General features: G+C 45.1%; 1 protein-coding gene across 4 annotated transcripts in view; it reads left to right on the top strand.

Annotated features, from left to right (window-relative positions):
* Positions 1–22,018, top strand: part of ADAMTS17 (ADAM metallopeptidase with thrombospondin type 1 motif 17) — a 352,557-nt gene that overhangs the window by 313,240 nt on the left and 17,299 nt on the right. For all 4 annotated transcript variants that reach the window (XM_047864329.1, XM_047864330.1, XM_047864328.1 and 1 more), the window contains 2 exons: positions 16,396–16,600; positions 21,114–21,266. In XM_047864329.1, coding sequence (XP_047720285.1) covers positions 16,396–16,600; positions 21,114–21,266 — 358 coding nt within the window. The remainder of the gene's footprint in view (positions 1–16,395; positions 16,601–21,113; positions 21,267–22,018) is intronic.

Below are 22,018 nucleotides of genomic sequence, written 5' to 3'. Positions count from 1 at the left end.
ATATATTCTCCTGTTCTTTGACCATTAATTTGTTGGGCCATTTATCTGCTCCTAATTGGTTTATGAGCATTGACAAGAAATTGATTTATACATCCTGGATTATAAATATCTTCCTGTCTTTTCATCTATGGTGTGTTTGAGTAAAAGCTGTTACCTTTGAGTAGGTTGCATTGATTAACTTTTAATTGAGGATTGTGCTTCATTTGTCTTGTTTGACAATTCCTTCCCTACCTTGCCAGTCATAAATACATTTCCTTACATGTTCTTCTAGAACTTTTAAGGTTTGGCTTTTCTTATATATAAGGCTTTAACCTATCCAGAATGTCTTTCTCTGTATGAGTTGAGGCAATGCATTTATTTCTTCCAAATGATAATCTGTTGCTTCTGCATTTCATAATGGGTAGTTTATCCCTTTTCCATTGATTGACAAGGCTGCATTTATGGTGACCAAGGTAACAAAACACATTGTGTTTCTTGAGCACAAGAAAATTACATTGGAAGTAAGCGGTAAAAAGTAGTGATCCATCTTACTCTATATTTTCAGAAACTAGAAATATATATAACTCATGGGTTAAAAAGGAAATGGTACTGGGGCTCCCAGGTGGCCAAGTCAGTTGAGCATCCAATTCTTGATTTTGGCTCAGGTAACGATCCCAAGGTTGTAGGATTGAGCCCCACATCGGGCTCCACACTGAGTGTGAAGGCTGTATAAGATTTGCTTTCTCTCCCCCTCTGTCCCTCTCCCCCACTTGCACGCACTCTCTCTCTAAAAAAAAAAAAGAAAAAGAAGAAATGGTAACGAAAATTACAAAACATTTAAAACTAGCAAGCATTTCTTATTTCCTTTTCCTTCTATTAGTTTTTCTGTTCTTCTGATGGTTACCCTTAAATGTTTCCCATATATCTTAATTGTCAGAGTTTTAGTAAAGTCCAGAGTTACTCAAAATCACTACCCTGTTCTCAAACAACACAGTGACTTTGGCACATGTGACCCCTTAAGTACCCCCAATTCTCCCCATTATTATGTGGAGATTTGGTGCTACTATTTTGAAAAAATAAAAGTGCTACTGATATGAAAGTTAGATTACTTAGATGAAATGGACAAATTCCCAGATGCACAAACTATTGAAACTGACTGAAGAAAAAAATAGATAACCTGAACAGACCTATAACAAGAGACTGAGTTAGTAATCAAAGTTCCCACAAAGAAAGGCCCAGGATCAGATGCCTTTACTGGTGAATTTTACCGAACATACAAAAAAGAATTAGTATCAGTCCTTCACAAACTCATCTAAAAAGCAGAAGAGGAGGAAGCACTTTACAACTCATTCTATAAGGCCAGTGTTACCCTGATAACAAAACTAGACAAAGACATTACAAGGAAACTACAGACCAGTGTCTCTTATCAATAAAGACACAAAAATCCTCAACAAAATATTGGTAAAATGAATCCAGCAATATAAAAGGGATTATACATCATAACCAAGTGGAACTCATGCCAGGAATGCAATGTCAGTTTATCATCTGAAAATCAATTAAGGTAGCATACCACATCAACAGTATAAAAGACAAGATCGCATTATCATTGCAATTGACAAGCACAAAACAGCTGACAAAATGCAATACTCATCACAGTCAAAGAATTCAACCAACTAGGAATAGAAGGGAGTTTCCTCAACCTCATAAAGAACATCTAAAAAAAACCCACAGCTATCATCATACTTGAGGGAGACTGAATGTTTTCCCCCTAAGAGAGGAACAAGACAAGAATGTCTGTTTTCACCACCTATCTTCAACTTTGTACCAGTGGTTCTAGACAGAGAAATTAGGCAAGAAAATGAAGTGACATTGAAAAGGCATCTGGTTTGGAGTAGTGAAACTGTATCTATTTGCAGATGACACGGTCTTATATATATAGGAAATTTCTAAAGAATCCACTAAAAAGCTACTGAAACTAATATATGCATTGAGCAAGCAAAGTTATTACATATGAAATCAATATTCAAAAATCTATTACATAGCCATACCCTTGCAATGAATTATCTGAAAAGGAAATTAAGAAAGCAGTTCCGTTTACTGTAACATCAAAATCAATAAAATACTTAGAAAAAATTTTACAAAAAAAGTACAAGATTTCTACACTGAAAACAAAAAACATTTTTTTAAGGTTTATTTATTTATTTTTAGAGAGAGAGAGAGAGAGAGCAAGCATGAGTGGGGAGGGGCAGAGAGAGAGGGAGAGAGAGAATCCCAAGCAGGCTTTGCATTGTCAGTGCAGAGCCTGGTGCGAGACTCACATTGTGAGATAATGACCCGAGCTACATGTCGGATCAAGAGCTTGATGCTTAACCAACTGAGCCACGCCCCAACAAAATGTTATTGAAGAAGTATTGAATATCTAAATACATCCCATGTTCATGGACTGGAAGACTTCATATTGTTAAGATGGAAATACTCTACAAATTGATCTACTGCTATAACATGATCTCTATTAAAATTTCACTATTATATCTATAAAATATAGGTATAGGTTGCTATAACGCAATCCCTATTAAAATTCCAGCTGTCTTTATTGCACAAACAGATTTTAAAGTTTATGTGGAATTGCAAAGAACCCCTAATAGTCGAAACAATCTTTAAGAACAGGGGTCCCTGGGTGGCTCAGTTGATTAAGCGTCCAAGTCTTGATTTCAGCTCAGGTCATAATCTCATAGTCATGAGATTGAGCCCTACATCAAGCTCTGTGCTGAGTATGGAGCCTGCTTGGGATATTCTCTTTCCATCTCTCTCTGCCCTTCCTCCACTTGCACTCCCTTTCTCTCTCTCTCTCTCTCTCTCTCTCTTTTCAAAATAAATAAATAAAAATTAAAAAATAAGAACAAAGGTGGAGGACTGAAAAATTATTTGATTTCAAAAACTACTACAAATTTAGAGTAATCAAGACAGTATGGTACTGGCATAAAGAGAGACCATAAAGAACAATAGAATATAATTGAGTATCTAGAAATAAACCCTTAAATTTACTGTTAGTTGATTTTTGACAAGGATTCCAAGACAATTCAATGGGTAAGCAGAACCTTTTCTGCAAATTGTGCTGAGACACTGGATGTTTACATGCAAAAGAATGAAGTTGGATCCCTAGTTTATACCATAGACAAAGATGAACTCAAAGTGAATCAAAGACATAAATATAAGAGTTAAAGCTTTAAAACTTACAAGAAAACATAGGCATAAATCTTCCTGATTCCAGATTAGGCAATGGTTTGTTATATATGAGAGCAAAATCACCACAACAAAAGAAAAAAAAATAGATGACTAGACATTATCCAAATTTTAAACTTTTGTGCTTCAAAATCATTGAGAAAATGAAAATATAATTAAAAGAATTGAAGGAAAATTCTGGAAATCATATATCTGATAAAGTAGTCGTATCTAGAATATATAAATAACACAACTCAGTAACAAAAAAGACAATCCAATTAAAAATGGATAAACCATCCGAATCGACATTTCTCCAAAGGTCTGCAAAATGGCCAATAAGCACATGAGTAGAGATACTCAGTATCATCAGCCATCAGGGAAATACAAATCAAAACCACAAAGAAATCCAACAAATGGTAAATACATATAAAAGAATGAAGTTGGACCTTACTTTATACCGTATGCAAAAATTGACTCAAAGTGGATCAAAGACCTAAATGTAAGAGATAAAACTGTAAGACTCTTAAAAGAAAACGTAGGAAAAAAGGTCAGGATATTGGATTTGGTGATGATTTCTTACATATAACTAGAAAAGCACAGAAAACAAAGTAAAATGAGATAAGCTGGACTTGATCAAAATGAAAACCTTTTATGCATCGAAGACAGTATCAACAGAGTGAAAGGCAGTCCAACAATGGGAGAAAATATTTGCAAATCATGTATTTGTTAAAGGAGTAATTTCCAGAATATATTTTTAAAAACTCCTATAAATCAACAACAAAAAACAACCCAATTTAAAAATAGGCTAAGGACTTGGTTATGTATTTCTCCAAATATGTATTTCTACAAAAGGGGGCGCCTGGGTGGTTCAGTCAGTTGAGCATCCAACTTCAGCTCAGGTCATGATCTCACTGTTCATGAATTCAAGCCCTGCTTGAACTCTGTGCTGACAGCTCAGAGCCTGGAGCCTGCTTCAGATTCTGTGTCTTCCTCTTTCTTCCCCTTCCCCACTTATGCTCTGTCTCCCTCTCTCTCTCAAAAATAAATAAACATTAAAAAAAAAAGATACAAATGGTCACTAAGTATATGAAAAGATGTTTAACATCACTAGTCATTAGGGAAATGCCATTCAAAATCACGAGATAATCACTTCACACCCGTTAGGATAGTTACTATCAAAAACAAGTGTTAGCGAAGATGTGGCAAAATTAGAACCCTTGTACATTGCTGATTGGAATGTCAAGTGGTGCGGTCATTGTGAGAAACAGCATTATGGTTCCTCAAAAAATTTAAAGACGGAATTACCATATCACTTAGCAATTCCACTTCTGGGTATATATGCAAAAGAATTGAAAGCAAAGACCAAAAAAAAAAAAAATACAACCATGTTCATAGCAGCATTACTCACAACAGCCAAATAGTGGAAGCAACCCAAAGTGTCCATCAATGGACAAATGAATAAATGAAATGTATTACATACATACCATGAGCCTTAAGAAGGGAAGAAATTCTGACACCTGCTACCATAGGGATGAGACTTGAAGAAAATTATGCTAAATAAACCACGCACGGAAGGACAAATATTGTATGATTCCACTTATATAAGTTGTATCATATAAGTTGTCATAGAGACAGAAAGCATGGTGGCTTCCAGGAGCTGGAGGGAAATGGGCATAGGTAGTTATTGTTTAATGAGTCCAGAGTTTCAGTTTGGGAAGAAGAAAAGTTTGGCAGATAGTGGTGATGGCTGTACAGCAGTGTGAATGTAGTGAATGCCGCTGAACTGTACACTTAAAAGTGGTTAAAATGTTAAACTTTATGTTATGTGTCTTTTGCCACAATAAAACCAAACTATAATGAGATACCATGTTACACCCACCAGGATGACTATAATCAGAAAGACAGACACTAGCAAAAATGTATAAGGATGTAGAGCACTTAGAACCTTCATTAACTACTGCAGGAATGCAGAATGGTGCAGCTGCTTTGGAAAAGTCTTAAATTCCTTAAATTGTTAAACTTAGAGTTAACATATCATCCAGCAATTCCACTCCTTGGAATATACCCAAGAGAAATGAGAACAGCCATCCATACAAAAATTATACACAGATGTTCATCATAATATGATTCATAATAGCCAAAACATGGAAACAGCCCAAATGCCCATGAACTGATGAGCTGATAAATGAAACGTGGTAGATCCATGCAACAATATTATTTATTCAACAATAAAAGGGAATTAAATACTGCTCCATGCTACAACATACATGACCCTTGGAGACATTATGCTAAAAAAAGAAACCAGTCACAAAGAACCACATGTGATGGGACTCCATGTATATGAAATGTCGAGGAGAGGCAAATCTATAAAGATGGAAAGTAGATTAGTGATTGTGTAGGGCTGGGAGGGATGGAAATAGGGGGTACGTAAGATGGCAGCTAAGGCATAGGGATTTCTTTGGGGGGTAACTAAAGTGTTCTAAAATTGATTTTGGTGGTGGTTTCACAACTCTGTGAATATATTGAATTGTCCTCCATATGTGGATGAATTATATGCTATGTGACTTACACTTCAGTGGAACTGTTATGATTCTTCCACTTACTAGTGTGTGACCTTGGGCAAGACACTTAACCTCTCTGTGCTTCAATTTCCCCATCTGTAGGATGGCTTTATATAGGACCATTGTAAGGATCAAGTAAGTTGAATCATGTCAGGTGCTGAGAACATTGCCCAGTACAAAGGAAGCCATCAAAAAGGATTAGCTGGTATAATATCTAGAAAAACCATTTTTTCATCAAGTTTTTTATTTTAAGTCCAATGTAGTTAGCATACAGTGTTATATTAGTTTCGGGTATACAATACAGTGATTCAACAGTTCTATACATTACTTAGCTCTCATCATAAGTGTAGTCTTTAATCCCCATCACCTATTTTGCCCATCTCCCCCACCTCCTCTAGAGAGACCTTTTTTTTTTTTTTTTAAGTTTATTTACTTTTGAGAGAGAGAGCACAAACAGAGGAGAGGCAGAGAGAGGGGGGGACAGAGGATCTGAAGCAGGCTCTGCACTGACAGCAGAGAGCCAGACGCAGGGCTTGAACTCATGAACTGTGTGATCATGACCTGAACCAAAGTCAGACCCTCAACCAACTGAGTCACCCAGGCTCCCCGAGAAACTATTTTTAACACATTTTCCCTTAAACTATATTTTAGCTAAGTGTGGAATTCTGTCCATCATTCCTTCCTTCCTCCCTCCTTCCCTTCCTTCCATCCCCCCTCCCTCTCTTTGCCTTCTTTTCCCTAGCAAATGAGAACCAACCACAGTGATCCAAAGACCCTTTCAGGAAAATGGGGAAGGTTCTCAGGCTCTGGCCAGTCACTCATCTTGGTTCTCAGGGCTGGACTAACACCCTCAAGCCCACAAAAGCTCACATTCACAGACTAGCATATTCGTTCCTCATTATGCCCTTCAGGTTTTCATTTCCTCCTTTAAAAAAACAAATATGTGAATAATATTACTTTTCGGGGGAATGTATATGAGAACTCATAATTCTCAAGTCATAGATGGAGAAATGCTGAGCTGGAGCCGAACGTGCGGCTGTAAAGCATCACCCTGGTCCCCTTGGGAGAGCATCACAGCTGGGCCTGTGAAGCCCCTGTTGTCCCTCCTCACCCCGCTCCTTCTTTCACAGACATCTGTTCCATAAAAGCAGCCACGTATCTTCAGAGACTATAAATGACACGTGTTGAAGTCGTGTTTTGATTGTTTTCTTAACGGAGTTGTTAGCTCTAATCTGGCTGGAGACGCAAGAGTGACTCGGGCAGATGGGAGTCTGCTGCTGCCTGAGGGTCCTCTGTGGTGTTTTGGGGAGAGAGTCCAGGAGGTCTGGCACTTGGCCAGCTGGCCTCTGCCATGTCTCCTGACCCCCAGCGTGCAGCACACGCAGTGACCGAAGCTTCAGGTGTGCTGAGAAAGGCCTTGTCATCCACGGGAAGGCAGAGCAAGGTGTATGCGTTTCCTTGGCTGCACCCTCACAGCCCAATGGACAGCAGCCCTGCACAGGGGAGGAGGAGAAGAGACCCACATCCCTGGGGGCCTCCTCCATGCCAGCCATTTCCCTGGGATCTTACCTCCCATGCATTTATCATCTGGGCCTGGACCATGTAAACAGAGATCACGTGGGCCAATCCTCCACCAAAGCCTGTGAGAGGAAAGTACTACCGACATTGTGCAGAGGAGGAAACTGAGGCTTGAGTACTGATGTGCCCAAGGTCACGTGGCTGGTGAGTTGGTGAAGACTCTAGTCCAGGTCCTGAATGTGGGCTTCTGAGAATTTGAGAATGTGTGACTGAAATACGTGGGCACCTTTGATTTACAGGTATCATGGGGAGGTTAGTCAGGCGTACCCTAACCAGAAGCATAATTGTATAAGTGAAAAACAAAGCCCCTGGATTGGGACACCGAGGACCTCCCACCACACACAAAAACCCCCGCTACTTAATAATTGGTGGGTCTCGGGTGAGCCTGGTCACGTGTCCCAGTGGTCTCTCCACCTGTAATGCAGAAAGTCCTTCCCCTGGGAGCTCTGGGAGGTGAAAGCAAGATGGCAGCAGGGAAGGACCAGGCCACAAAGCAGAGGGGTGACCATGCCCACACAGAGTATAGTGCTGACCCACCAGAGGGCAAAGGTGAGCCTGTGCTTTCCAACTTTCTCTTGACAAAGAGTAAGTGAGAAGGGAGAGCTTCGATCTGTCTGGTTTTCCAAATCAGACTGCCTGGGTCCTCCATGGCTTACAGATGGACACGATCATTCTTCAGGCCAGACCCGTTTTCAAGGTACACAAGCCAGTTGGCCTGAACTCTGCCACCAAATCCCAAGGGGAGACAGTGGTGATCCCAGTCATACATTCTCTCTACTCACCCAGTCCCTGACCCGTGTCTTAGACGTTATGCAGGTCTCTGACAGGTCTCCCACTCTGCCATCTGTGCTGGGATGACTTTTCCCAAAGCCACTGCCAGTGGGCAGGGGTGGCCCCTCTAGACAGATGTGTCCATGAGAGAAACCTCCCTGTCTGTTCTGGATCCGTTGCTTCCACCCCTCAGTCCTCAGGTCTAACCTTCTAACTCAGCCTTCCTCCATGTGCAGCCCACCTGCCCAGAGCCTCAGTGAGAGTAGTGAGACGTCTTCCTTACCTCTGCCGTGAGGACAGGCCTGGTTTCCAAAGCCTGGGCATTATTACTCCAGGACTGAGAGTCTGTGGACCCCACTGTGTAGGCATCAAACCAGATTTATTGAAGGGGCATTCTCGAAGTCTGTCTTCTCTACCCTCATTCAACCTTGCATTCACAGTGCTGGCACCCTCTTCTCCCTGGGACCTCTCCTGTGTCAGCAACACCTCCTTGTGGCTAAATCCAGAGAATGCTTTTCAGGCCTCCTCCAACCCAACCCTGTCCTGGCTTCTCTTGAACAGTCCTCCCACCCTCCCTGGCCTTGCTGGCTGCTCCTTCTCTGGCTCCTTATTCCAATCATAGATGCTTGCATCCCCAACCCCTGCCATCCGTCCCCCATCCTCTTTTCTTCCTGTAGAAGCTCCCTGGGTGAGTTGTTCTTATCTTGCTTTCTACCATGACCTTGTTGCTGATGACTTCCAACCCTGTGTCTCCACCCCAGATCCCACCCCTGAACTCCAGAACTGCACCTTCAGACCCTTCCCAGTACCACTCAGCTGCCCAGTGGCTGCCTCAACCTGACCCTCTCAAAGTGGTGCCCACCCTTCTGCCCCCAAGCTAAATCCTCTCCCCATGTTCTCCCTTGCAGTGGAGGTACTGTTGGCCTCCTCTGAGCCCATCCTGAGCTTGACTCTTGCCCCCTTTATCACCTTGACCCCACATACCCAAAGCCCTTTCAACCCCACTCTTGAATAGTCTTATATCTGTTTTTCTGCACTACTGCCTCAGTGAAAGTCATCATCTTGTCCCAAGATTCATGGTTACCTGAGACATCCAAGGCAACCTCTCTTCCACCCGCCCTTAAGTACTCTTCAAGAACCAGCCATCCCAAACTGGGCAGCTGCTTGCTCGCACTCTCTCTCTCTCTCTCCTCCCTCCCTCCCCCTGCTGCTTAAATATCATGGGATCATGGGCAGGCTCTCTCTATGAGAGCACCAGTCCTGCTTTTTTGGTTGGCCAACTTCACATTGACCATCAGGACCCAACTCAAGGTCCATTTCCTCCACAGCACTTGTAAGATAGTGAAGAAATTGTCTGTTTATATGTTTCTCTTTCCCCCAAGGACCACACACTTGGCTGAGATGTTTCCCATCATTCTTTTTATGCTGTGATGTTTTACACGTGGCCTATAGGATGCTATGCCTGACATTTGTCTCCATAACAGTTGCTCAGATTATCACATACTGGCATCTTGTTTTCCTTACGTTGGTTAATTTAACTAATGTAGGGAACATTCCTGGCACAGAGCTAAGCATAGATCGATGCTCAGCCAATATCAGATCCTTCTTACTGATGCATTTTGTAGATGCATAAAGTTGACTGAATCCCTTAGACACAACACTTGTTAGCTTCAACACATCTTGTGTTGAAATACATCTCACAGTTTTTTGTTTTGTTTTGTTTTGTTTTGTTTTGTTTTGTTTTGTTTTGTTTATAGTTTGAAGTTGTTGAAAATGAATGACCTACCAGTGTTCTCTCTCTGGCTCTCTATATTTAAGATTCCCTAGATAGTCAACATAAAATAACTGTGTCAAAAGAACTTGATCCTAAATATGTCATTGTTTCTTTGTAACAACTAAGTCACATTGCAGCGGGTTTCACAAGATTTTTACCTAGTTTAAATCTCAGCCAAATCAAGATCTGAACAGAAAGTGAATTTTGAATAGAAACTGAAATTTTCAGAACTGGAATGTAGGCAGAATAGTGCCCCCCACCAGAGAGATCTCGATCTTAATTCCTGGAACTCCCTTTACATGTCAAAGGGAAATTAGGGAAATTAGAGGGTTGCAATTGGAAATCAAGTTGTGTGATGGGTTGAACTGCATCTCCACCACCACACATACACCAAAAAAGACATTGCCGTCAGTATTTCAGAATGTGACCTTGTTTGGAAATAGGGTCATTACAGCTGTAATTAGTTAAGGTGAGGTCACACTGAGGTAGGGTGGGCCCCTAACCTAATATGATTAGTGTCCTTCCAAAGACAGCTATGTAAGGACATGGAGACACAGGGTGAACATCATGTGAAGACAGAGGCAGAGATGGAGTAACATACATACAAGCAAAGGGACACCAAGAATTGCCAGCTGTCATTAGAACCTAGGAGAGAGGCATAGAACATCTTCCTCACAGCCCTCAGAAGGAAGCAACCCTACGACACTTTGCCTTCTGGCTTCGAACCTGCAGAACTGTGAGAGAATAGCTTTCTGGTGTTTTAAGCCACCTAGTTTGTGGTACTTTTTCCAGCAATAAAAAAAAGCAAACTACTACAGCTTGCTAATCAGTTGGCCCTAAACTAGATTATCCTGTATCATCTGCTTGGGTCCAGTGCAATCACAAATGTTCTTAAAAGTGGAGGAAGAAGGCAGACGAGAATGTTGGAGTGATAGCATATGAGAAGGGCTTGGCCAGATGCTGCTGGCGTTGAAGATGGAGACAAGAGCATACGCCAAGGCACTGGGGCAGCATCTAGAAGCTGGAAGAGGCAAGTCTTCCCAGAGCATCTGGAAGGAACCAGCCCCGGCAGCACCTTTGTTTTAGACCAGTGAGATCCATGTCAGATTTCCAACCTCCAGGAGCATAAAATAATAAATCTGTGTTGTTTTGCGCCATTAAGTTTATGGTCATTTGCTGCAGCAGCAATAAAAAAAAAAGAAAAAAAGAATACAAGGTCTCAGGCAGTGACTGAGCTGCCTGGAGGATCTGATGAGAAGCATCAAACTTGAAGTATGTGCGGAGGAGCTGAGTCTGTTTCCTGCTGGACAGGAAAGGAATTCAGTCCTTCCAGACTCAAGAGCAACCGAGGAAGGGTGGCCCGAACTAAGGAAGTGTTAATGGGGGATTCCTGAAGCATGAATTTTACTGCTTTTAAGAAGATCTACAAACTCAAACTTAGCTAATAAATGTCACTGTTAAGGTTTTTAGAGGACATGAGTGAAAAAACAATCAGGCTTGAGCTGCACTTGTAATATGAATTGTTTTACGGAATCACAGTTCCTTTCTCCCATTCCTGGACTCGGGATTAGTGGGACTTCACTCTGATGTTTACTTGCATGATGTTCCTCTCCCACAGAGGACCCTCCTGCAGACTTCCTGGCTGCTGGTAAAATGGTTTCTTTCAGCCACCAGAAACAAAGTTTCCAGAAAGTCATCTTTTGCTCCCCCTGCCTCACGGAGGGAATGTGGCTGTTTGTCAAGATGAGCAAAAACAAGTGTAGCTGAAAAATAGCTCCGATCCCCTGCAACTTGCGGCCTATGTGGGGCAACAGCTCTCCTGGAGCTGGTTGGGCACAAGTCTCAGGCGGGGCAACAGGCACTCCGTGAAGACGCCCTTCAGGGATGCTCCGCGGTTACCTGATGTCTGCACAGAGCTGAGCACCAGCCTTTCTCACCGGCTCATCATGGCCTCCCTGGGACTTGAGAACACTTCACTTCCTTGTCCTTCTCTCACTTACTTCCTGTTCCTAACCATCGCTTCCTTAAATTCTGAAGGAGCGCCTGGCTCTTGGCTCAGGTCGTGATCTCATGGTTCGCAAGATCAAGCACAGAGCCTTCTTGGGATTCTCTCTCTTCCTCTCTCTCTCTGCCCCTTCCCTTCTCACTCTCTGTCTAGTTGGGCACTTTGTTGGGATGAACACTGGGTGTTGTATGTAAGCAATGAATCACAGGAATCTACCCCAAAAACCAGGAGCACACTGTATACACTGTATGTTAGCTGACTTGATGATAAAATATATTAAAAATTTTTTAATTCAATTGTGATGAAAATACACATAACATTTACCACCTCAACCCTGTTTAAGTGTACAGTTTAAGTGGCATTAGGCACATTCACACTGAGTGCCTATTACTACCGTCTGTCTCCAGAACCCCACCTCCTGCTCACGTACAGCTCTGCACCCCTTAAACACTAGCTCCCCATTCCTTCCCACCTCATGGCCACCATCTTACTTTCTGTCTCTATGAATCTACTCCAGTTACCTCATGTAAGTGGAGTCCTTCAGGACTTGTCCTTCTCTGACTGGCTTATTTCACTCAGCATGATGTCCCCATGGCTCCTCCATATTGTAGTGTGTTTTCGAATCTCCTTCCTTTTTAAGGCTGAATGATATTTTGTTGTACGTTCTCCTGAGGTGTTATGCCATGGTTGCGTCTGGATAACCAGATCCCTGTGTGGAGCTGGGAAGTGGGAGGGGAGAAGGAAGGGTGGAGGGGCAAGGAGATGGGAATGTGCCATGAGCTGCCCCACGTGTAACTTGCAGGTGTGGGGTCATCTGTGAGAGCCACAGGAGGTTTGGAAGGGTGCCTTGGCCTCAGACAAAGCTTGTTTTGAATCTCAGCAGATCCTCAGTACATCTGACAGTAACTATCACCCCAAGGACAGGAGCAGGGACAGCGCTTTTACACAGCCCCAGGGGACAGAGAAACCCCCCCCTCCAGTTAAGGAGCAGGGCTGACCATAGATCAGTTTCATGCATGTCTACATGTGTGGAGCTCTGTCACCCATTCCTCTGCCAGACTCTGGGCAACAGCAACAGGGGAAATTGCAGGGGGTCAAAGGATTCTTCTGGAAAGGGGAGGAGGGACGCATAGGCTGTTTTCCATTCTGTCATACTGCTGCAAAGCACCCAAAATGCACAAGAGACACCAGAAGCAAAGGAAGGAGGAACGGGGAAGATTGGCAATCCCTCACAGCTCTATAAGAATCTGATCCCCTTGGGTCTGACTCTTCCAGTCAGTGATAGAACGGGAGGCATAGGAGACGTCTGAGGCAGGACTGCTGAACCTCTCCCAGCTCTTCCCCATCGCCTTGGCTGCCCAGATGGACCTTTGTGTGGATCAGAGTCAATTTGCATATTTCCTAGAGCACACGCTCTGGTTGTGTGCCCAGGGATGGAGACACCGGCACCCTCTGGCCAAGAGCCTGCAGGTGACATTCTCTTGAGTATGACGCAGTGGTCCCAGTTCCCAGGGGTGGCCTCCAGGAAGCACAGCAAATACAAAAGACAGGAGGGGGACACAGCTCTGTTCACAGCTGGGGTCAGCACAACAGCAGGTGTCATCAGCCTAAAGCCTGACGTCTGTATTCACAAAGTCAGTTGCAAAAGGTCAGGACAAAGGGGATCTGGCTGAGAGTCCTCTAAGTTCTATTTTGTTTGGAAAATAGAAATGGCAAGGAGCTGAGCTGCATTAATAAACATGGAGCCTCCACTTAAAGAGAGAGAAAATCATCACATTCTCTCCTGCTGCTTTCAGACCCCATCTGGTTCATTTTGTCCATGACAAAGCAATCCATTTGGAGAACAGTAGTGACTGATTAGAGAATTAGAAGGGAAAGGATTCAGATCTGCCACATGCAAATTATTTTGATCGGGATAAGAGAAGACTTACAAGGGGAACAACAGAGCCATCTTCAAATATTTAGGAAGGTAATCATGTCACTCCAAAGACCAGAACAAGGAGAAATGGGAAGGATTGGGTTTAGTTCTTACAGTGTCATTTAAATAGTTGTCAGGTGCTGAAATGGGGGCAAGATTTGCTCACTGCCCTCTGAGACTTCATCTTCTCCTGCCAAGAAGATAAGGAATAACAATTGCTACAAGTTATAAGGGCTGATGTGTGCCAGGTGCTGCTGTAAGCAACTTACAGGCAACATGTCACTTGTCCTCACACCCCAGGGTACACACACTCCTTTGCATCCCTTTCCATCCTGCAGTTTATGCAAGGGGTCTGGGAAGAGAAGCTTCCCTGGATTTATTCCCTGGGGGCATAGAGGACAGTGATGAGCTCTTCCAAGGGGACTGAAAGTCAGAGGAGGTGGCCTGAGCTTGCCCTAAGGGATGAGGAGGAGCAGTGGAGGGAGGGGCCCGGGGAGCTCCCTCTTCTCAACATTTACCCCAACCACTACCACTACCCCAGCTGGTACAAGTTACCCTCATCCCCTGCCTGGACTGGTGCAGTGGCTTCCTCCCTGGTCTCCTTGCTGCTGCCCTGCAGGCATGTCACTCCTGTCTCCAAACCCCCCAGGACTGCATCTTATTCAAACAAGAGCCACAGTGGCCAGCCAGGGCCTGTAGAATCTCCCCCCTGTGCCTTCTCATGCCCCTTTCTCCGCTCCTCCCTCCTCCCCCCTTCTCCAGCCACACTGGGCTCCTTGCTGCTCCTCAACCCTGCCAGCACACTCCTCCCCAGGGCCTTTGCACCCACTGTGCCCTCCACCTGGAAGTCTTCTCTGCTTACTCTCTCGCTTCCTTCCAGGCTCTGCTCACACGTCAGCTTATCAGTGAGGCTGTCCCCGCCAACTTGTGTGCTCACCCCCTTCCTCCTCCCCTGACCTTCCCTACACTGCCCTACTTTTCTCTGAAGCACTTACTACCATGTGGCATCTCCTCTATTCATATATGATATATGTTATATATAGTTTACTGTGTTATAGTCTATTGTATACATTTGTTGATTTACTGTCTGTCCCCATTAGGATGGTAAGATTTGTAGGGCAGGGCCTTGTCTTGTTCACTGCCTCATCATCAGAACCTAGGACAGTGCCCAGCATATGGGAAACCCTCAGTGAATGTGCCATGCTAGGATGGGTGAATGAGCAAGTAAGCTAGAACTGGAGAAGAATTGGGGGGGGGGGGGTGGCACCATCCAGTGTCCCCTCAAGGACCTGCCTGTGGAAAGGCACTGCTGATATATATTTTTTAGGGTTTTTTTTAAGTGTTTTATTTAGATAGAGAGCATGAATGAGGGAGAGGCAGAGAGAGAGGAAGAGAGAAAATCTCAAGCAGGCTCTGCACTGTCAGCACAGAGCTCGACACGGGGCCCGATCTCACGAACCTTGAGATCATGACCTGAGCTGAAATCAAGAGTGGGATGCTTAACCGACTCAGCCACCCAGGTGCCCAACACTGCTGTTATTTCTAAACAATAGGATAGCATAATCAGATTTGGTTTGAGCAACTTAGGACTCGATGATGATGAAGAGGAGTGTGTTTATCAGACATGGCCATAGATTGAGCCATTCTGTCAATATGGGAGCTCCTGGGAGCTAGGTGGACTTGAGGCTCATGCAGGGACCAAACAGGAGAGAGTCCTTTTGTGTCTCCAAAAGGCCATTCAAAGCCCCACTCAGTGTCCTGAGAAATCATGATTTACAACTGCTCAGCTTCCTTCCAACACCACAAGGCCAACAGGAGCCATGGTGGAACTGGGGTCATTGAAAGATAAGGCAGGTAGGCCAAGTTCTAGTCAAGCACTTGCAACAGCTCAGTTCTGTCACAGCCCACAAGTTGCCTCCTCAAGAGTGACAGTCCCCACCCAAAAGGGCTATCCACTCTTTGAAAAGCAGGGGGTATCTGGTCCTGGTGTGTTCAAGCTGGCCCTGGAGTGTCCCTTGTCATAGGCTATACCAGTCTGGTTTTGTTGCAGTGACAAACGAGCCTGGTATCTATCTCAGTGGCTTGCAACAAATGGTGTCACGTTATTACAGAGCTCAGCTGTTGGAGCATCCCCTGTATTGGGACCTGCTGCTCTCATGGCAGAGGGCAGGAAACAGGGAGAACCAGAGCCAAACCACATAATCACACTCAAAGCTTCTGCTGGGACATGGCCAGCTTCATGTCCACTCACACCCCATTGAACAAAGCACGTCATAGACAGTGGGTGGGATATGGAATCCCGCTACAAGGAGAGTGACCACTTGGGAGCAATAATTGAATCAGCCATAGAGGTGTTGTGTGCAGAAGGATTTCTGTTTTGAATAAGCTATTGAACTACTCAACTCATGTGGCTTCCTCTGCCCTAATACTTCAGAATTATTTCTAAAGTTGATTGCAAAGCTCTTTGAGTCTATCTCCCTCTCTCACACTACAGACCCAAGATGCCGTGATCTGTCCAGAAGGCCCTCCGGGGAAACTGGCCTTTCCACCCAGTTATGTTTTCACTGTCTTTCCTCCTCCTGGACAGGTGGGTGGCAGGCCCATGGAGCCCCTGCTCAGCGACCTGTGAGAAGGGCATCCAGCATCGGGAGGTGACCTGCGTGTACCAGCTGCAGAACGGCACACATGTCACCACGCGGCCCCTCTATTGCCCGGGCCCCCGGCCAGCACCAGTGCAGAGCTGTGAAGGCCAGGACTGCCTGTCCATCTGGGAGGCGTCTGAGTGGTCACAGGTGGGTGCCTGGGCTGTCGCCAGTGCTGAACCCACCAACAGGGCCTCTGTGCCTTGTCCACCACCCAATTGGTGCCTTTCCCTCCATGGTATTTGTGACTCAATACCACACATCATAGTCCTCGCCAACCCCCAGATAACCAAAAGATGTATTCTAGTCACATATTCTTAAATTCCATCTGAGATAACAATATGGCTAAACAAAGCATGGATAATGTGGCTTTGATCATGTATACGTTTTTGATAATATATATCACAGTTTGATCCCATTTCCTATGACAATTCTCATGTAAAGTTGGATGGATGGATGGATGGATGGACGGATGGACGGATGGACGGATGAGTGCATGGATGGATGGATAGATGGGTAGGTGTGTACATAAGTAGGTAGACAGAACAACTGACCAATCTTTTAATTTTCTTTCAACACGTTTGAACTTTAGTGTGATCAGATTGGTAAGGTGGTATCATAGGCTTTCTTTGAACTCTGTGTCAGTCTTTGTAGATTGTAAGAGACAAGCAGATGCTGGAAGGGACAGTTTTTAGTGTGCAAGTTGGAATCACACACCTCATGCCATAAAACATGTTGGAAAGAGGTCAATTAAGCCTTAAGTTTTAACTTAGGCTGAAGAGTGATTCTGGAAATATTTTATCTTTGGTAATATCATCTTTCAAGGCTTTGCATTGACTTTGCATTAATGATTTTGACTGTTTGGTCATAAAACAAAAAAATAGCTGAACAAAGGGCAAGTTTCCCTCAGATCCCCCATCAAATGTGTTCTAGGAAAGTCAGAAAGGCTAAATCCAAGACACTCTTCAGTGTGGAAAATATTTTTAAAGTTCCTTTTTATTGCCAAACAGTTGGAATTATTTTGAATAAGAAAGTATTCAACCCATTCTTAATGAACGAAAAGTCTGCCCTTGGCTGCTCTGAAATGGGGATTACTTTTCAGACGGATCTTAACATGTACCCATTTAAAGACTTGAGTCTTTAACCTGCCCGTTATTATATTTTAGAGAAAAGAGAGAGTTTAAAATTTTGATTTTTTTTACATGTACTAAGGTTTGTAAGTTAAACGTTCAAGGGACCTCTTTTAGGGAGGGGTGCTACTTGCTGGAGGGGTAGAGGCAGGAATGCAGTCTTCCCCCAACCCACCTTGAGCCTAAGATCCTTGATCACCAGACTCCTGATCCAAACAAGATTTACACTGTAATCAGGGGCGCCTGGGTGGCGCAGTCGGTTAAGCGTCCGACTTCAGCCAGGTCACGATCTCGCGGTCCGTGAGTTCGAGCCCCGCGTCGGGCTCTGGGCTGATGGCTCGGAGCCTGGAGCCTGTTTCCGATTCTGTGTCTCCCTTTCTCTCTGCCCCTCCCCCGTTCATGCTCTGTCTCTCTCTGTCCCAAAAATAAATAAACGTTGAAAAAAAAAAAATTTAAAAAAAAAAAAAAAAAGATTTACACTGTAATCAGATCAAAGCCATACATTTTCCATTTGGATTCTTTCTCATTGAAAAAAGAGAAAAAAAAGTCCTTACCAAAATAACCAAACCTGACATTATCAACTATCACCATAGTGTTAAAGAATACCAGATTGAAAAAGGTGAGACAACTGAAGCAAGATTTAAAGAAATATCTCTAGGGGCACCTGGGTGGCTCAGTCGGTTAAGTGTCCAACTTTGGCTCAGGTCGTGATCTCACTCACGGTTTGTGAGTTCAAGTCCTGTGTCAGGCTCTGTGCTGACAGCTCAGAGCCTGGAGCCTGCTTTGGATTCTCTCTCTCTCTCTCTCTCTCTCTCTCTCTCTCTCTCTCTCTGCCTCCCATTTGTGCTCTGTGTCTCAAAGATAAATAAATGCAAAAAAATTTTTTTTAAAAGAAATATCTCTAATTTCACATCTGTATCTTTGCGCATATGTGATCCTAATGCTGAAATAGCATCTGTACCAATCAGTCTAATTCTGGCTCAGCCCAGCCTTGAGCCAAATGCATCTTTCTGCACATTGAACTTGGAATCAAATCTCGCCCCCATTCATGAGATGCTCACCAAACTCGTATTTCTACTACTTGACCACATGCTGAATCAACCCCTTTAATATTTCTTCTGGAAACAAATGGGTTTACGTTTCTGATGGCAGATAAATGTATTTGATCAACAAGGTTGCCCTTATTCAGCCAGCAGTGTTGATCACCCTTACTGTCTACACCCCACCTTCTTCACAGCTTTGCTAGAATGAGGAGCAGAAACCAGGAAGGAGGCAAAAGATAGTGACTCTCTCCTGTCCTGGGCTTCTGGTCCCCATCCCTGGATCAGAGGCCAAGGGAGAAACTGAACATGGCCCTCCTAGGTCCCCCAGAGGAAACCCCACCTGCAATGCTGCCCCTTTCTCAAGGCTTAAGGCTTCCAGCCAATGCTGGTGGTCAGAAGGGCTGAGCTAGGGTTTGGTAAAGAAACAGACTGGACATTAGCATTTGAACTTCAAGGGAAAGGGATAGGGAACACAGAATAGAGTAAGACAATGCAGAAACTCAGGCATAAGTGGTAAGTAGGCTTCTAGTTGGAGAAAGAGCCAGTGGTGTGGGTGCCGGTGCCAGGGAGGAGCCCGCACGTCAAATGGTGAGGGTGGGGCTGATGAAATGGTCATGGAGCATCACCGTACAGAGAAGCAGAAGTTGAAGGTTGACTCAGGAACCCAGGCTCCCTGCAGCAGCCCTCCTGGCCACAACCCAGCCTGCCCAGGAAGGTAACACCTGCCATAGACCGACTCCTTGTATCTAAGGTCCTGTTAAGCTGTCCCTCACCCATGCACAGGACCAAATACTCATGCTGTCCAGCTCCCCCCTAGGTGACCAGTTCTGAAGCCTGTGTATTTCATCTACAGTTTCTTTGTTTACCTTGAGAGAGAGAGAGAGAGAGAAAAAGTGGGGGAAGGACAGAGAGAGAGGGAGGGAGAGAGAATCCCAAGCAGGTTCCTTGCTGTCAGTGCAGAGCCCAACTTGGGACTCAAACTTATGAATTGTGGGATCATGACCCTGCCTATATATTTCTTCTAAAACAAGCCAATCTGAGTTTTAAAAAGAAAAGAGGGAAGAAAGGAGGGGAGGGGAGGGGGGAGGGGAGGGGAGGGAAGGGAAGGGAAGGGAAGAACCCCAAGGGGCCCGTCAGAGAGCTAAATGGGACAGGGAATTCATTAAAAAAAAATAAATAAATAAAGGTAAATAACATTTTGGGATAAACATTAATAATGGAAATATAAAGAATAACATTTGATCTCTATGTGCATTTTTTCAGGGGACACAATAGAACTTTTTAAAAATCAAGTTTATTGTAGCTCAAGAATATCACTGCAGTGTATTTCTGATAAATCAAGCAAATATGAAAACAGGCATTCACATTGCTAGGGCTCCATGTTGGGGCGACTACACTCACGAGCTGTCCCCACCATAGCTCTGGGACCCAGCAGTTGGGAGGAACTTTCCCAGGCAGCCTGGGTTTCCTTGTGTCTGTACATCTTGGCAGAACACCGCCTTCAGCTCCCTGTCGCCATGAGTTCCATGTTTGTTTGCGTGGTGGAGACAGGGCTTCCGCACCCGGCAGATACGAGGGAGGGCTCCATGGGTCTATGGCCATGTCTCCTCTTGCTGGCCAGATCATGCATGCTGTCAGACCTGTCCTCCCAAGGTCACAAATCGGCTCTGCCTGGGCTTCCTTCTGCTTGGTGTGGAGGCGGGTAAGCCCTCTTTGAGCCCGGGCGAGGTCCCTCCCTGAGCTCACGGGGAGAAGGCTCCAGATACACCCTGCAGGACCGCACTATTTACATCTTGTCACTCCATCTCTCATCCCTAACTCAGTGTATCTTGCTGCCTGGGGGAATGGGAATCTTGACCTCTCTCAGGACTCACCCATGATTTGTCATTCCTCAGGCCCTGCTTGGGCCCCGTCCCCACACTGTCTCTCGAAGTGTCTCCCAAGAAGTAAAGTAAAATGCCACAGGGAACATGGCTCCATCACACTCTTGGCATCCATGCTTAAAACAGTCATCGTGGCTCTCTGCAAGAGCTTGCCACCTGCCTGACGTGAAAGTCACCTGTGGCCTGGCTTTGCGTCTCCCCCCTTCTCCACCCTGGACCTGTGCCTTTGCCCCAGGCTGGTCCAGGCAGAGTGCATATAGCTGCAGGCCAGCCGGGAGGAGCCAGGGGCCTCACACATCTTTGCTTTGGTGTCTGTCCTCAGCAGCATTTGCCCCTTGAACTCACTCACTGCATTGGTCTTTGGGACCTGGCAGCAGGCCACTAAATTCTTAGTTTGGTCTTCTGGGTGCCCCTGAGCTCTCCCTACTCCCCCCATCACCAGCCACTTGGCTGGAGTCACCTAAGGGACCAGGTGCATCAGACTCCGGAAGACCAGGATCCTTTTCACCCCTGCGTCCCCAGAACTGGGTCTGGCACATAGGAGCGACTTAACAAGCATTGATGAGCTGAATCAGACCAGATTAAACATCCAACCGGTGTCTTGCAGTGCTCTGCCACCTGTGGTAAAGGGACCCAAAAGCGAACTGTGACGTGCACCAACTCACAAGGAAAATGCGACGCGTCCATGAGGCCGAAAGCAGAGGAGGCGTGCGAGGACTACTCAGGCTGCTACGAATGGAAAACCGGGGACTGGTCCAAGGTGAGTCCAGCGCGCCTGCGTTTCCACCCTGCAGGAAACTCTAGAAACAGGAGCTCAGATCTCACCACGCGCCTCGATTCAACGAGGCGGTCCCAGTCTACCCAGGGTAGTGCGCTTTCTCTCCAAGCTGTGCACCTGCCGGTGACCCCAGGCTGCGTGCAGTCGGAAGGAAACCGAACGCCCCCCCGAAGCACGAAGCAGGGTGCTCCGGGTGCCAGTTGGCTGTCCTGTGCTGCGTGCTGGCTGTGCCCCAGCATCCTGCGGGGGACTTGGCCGCCGGCCATGGCAAAAGCCTTGTGAACACACAGGAGCCTTGGCTGAGGCAAATGTGGAGGGGGCTCATGGGCAAACAACACTTCCATTCACTTCAGGACCCTTGGGTGAGGGCCTGGATGATGCAGGGGCGGATAGGTATGAGCCTTGGGGGTGGCAGAAAGGAAGAGCCTTCTTCCAGAGCCTGGCCTGCACCCCTGGGGGACAGAGAGGCTTAAATAGCACAGGAATGTAAATCCGATATAAAAACTTCTTTCCTGCTTAGCCCTTCTTTTGCTCATTCACCTGGTATCTGTCAACCTGTTACCTCTGAAGCCTGTTTACCAGGGGCTGAGCTAAGTCATCACATGTGAGCCCCAGCCAGTACACCTTCTAGAGAACATTTTCCCAACACCTGTAGAATTTCTTTTTTTTTTAAGTTTGTTTATTTTGAGAGAGACAGCGGGAGTGGGGGAGGGGTGGAGAGAGAGGGAGAGAGA

This window comes from Prionailurus viverrinus, chromosome B3 (assembly GCF_022837055.1).
Source record: "Prionailurus viverrinus isolate Anna chromosome B3, UM_Priviv_1.0, whole genome shotgun sequence".
In the NCBI taxonomy this organism is placed as follows: Eukaryota; Metazoa; Chordata; class Mammalia; order Carnivora; family Felidae; genus Prionailurus; species Prionailurus viverrinus.
Note: the sequence above shows the minus strand (reverse complement) of the source record. Positions and strands in the feature narration are given on the sequence as shown.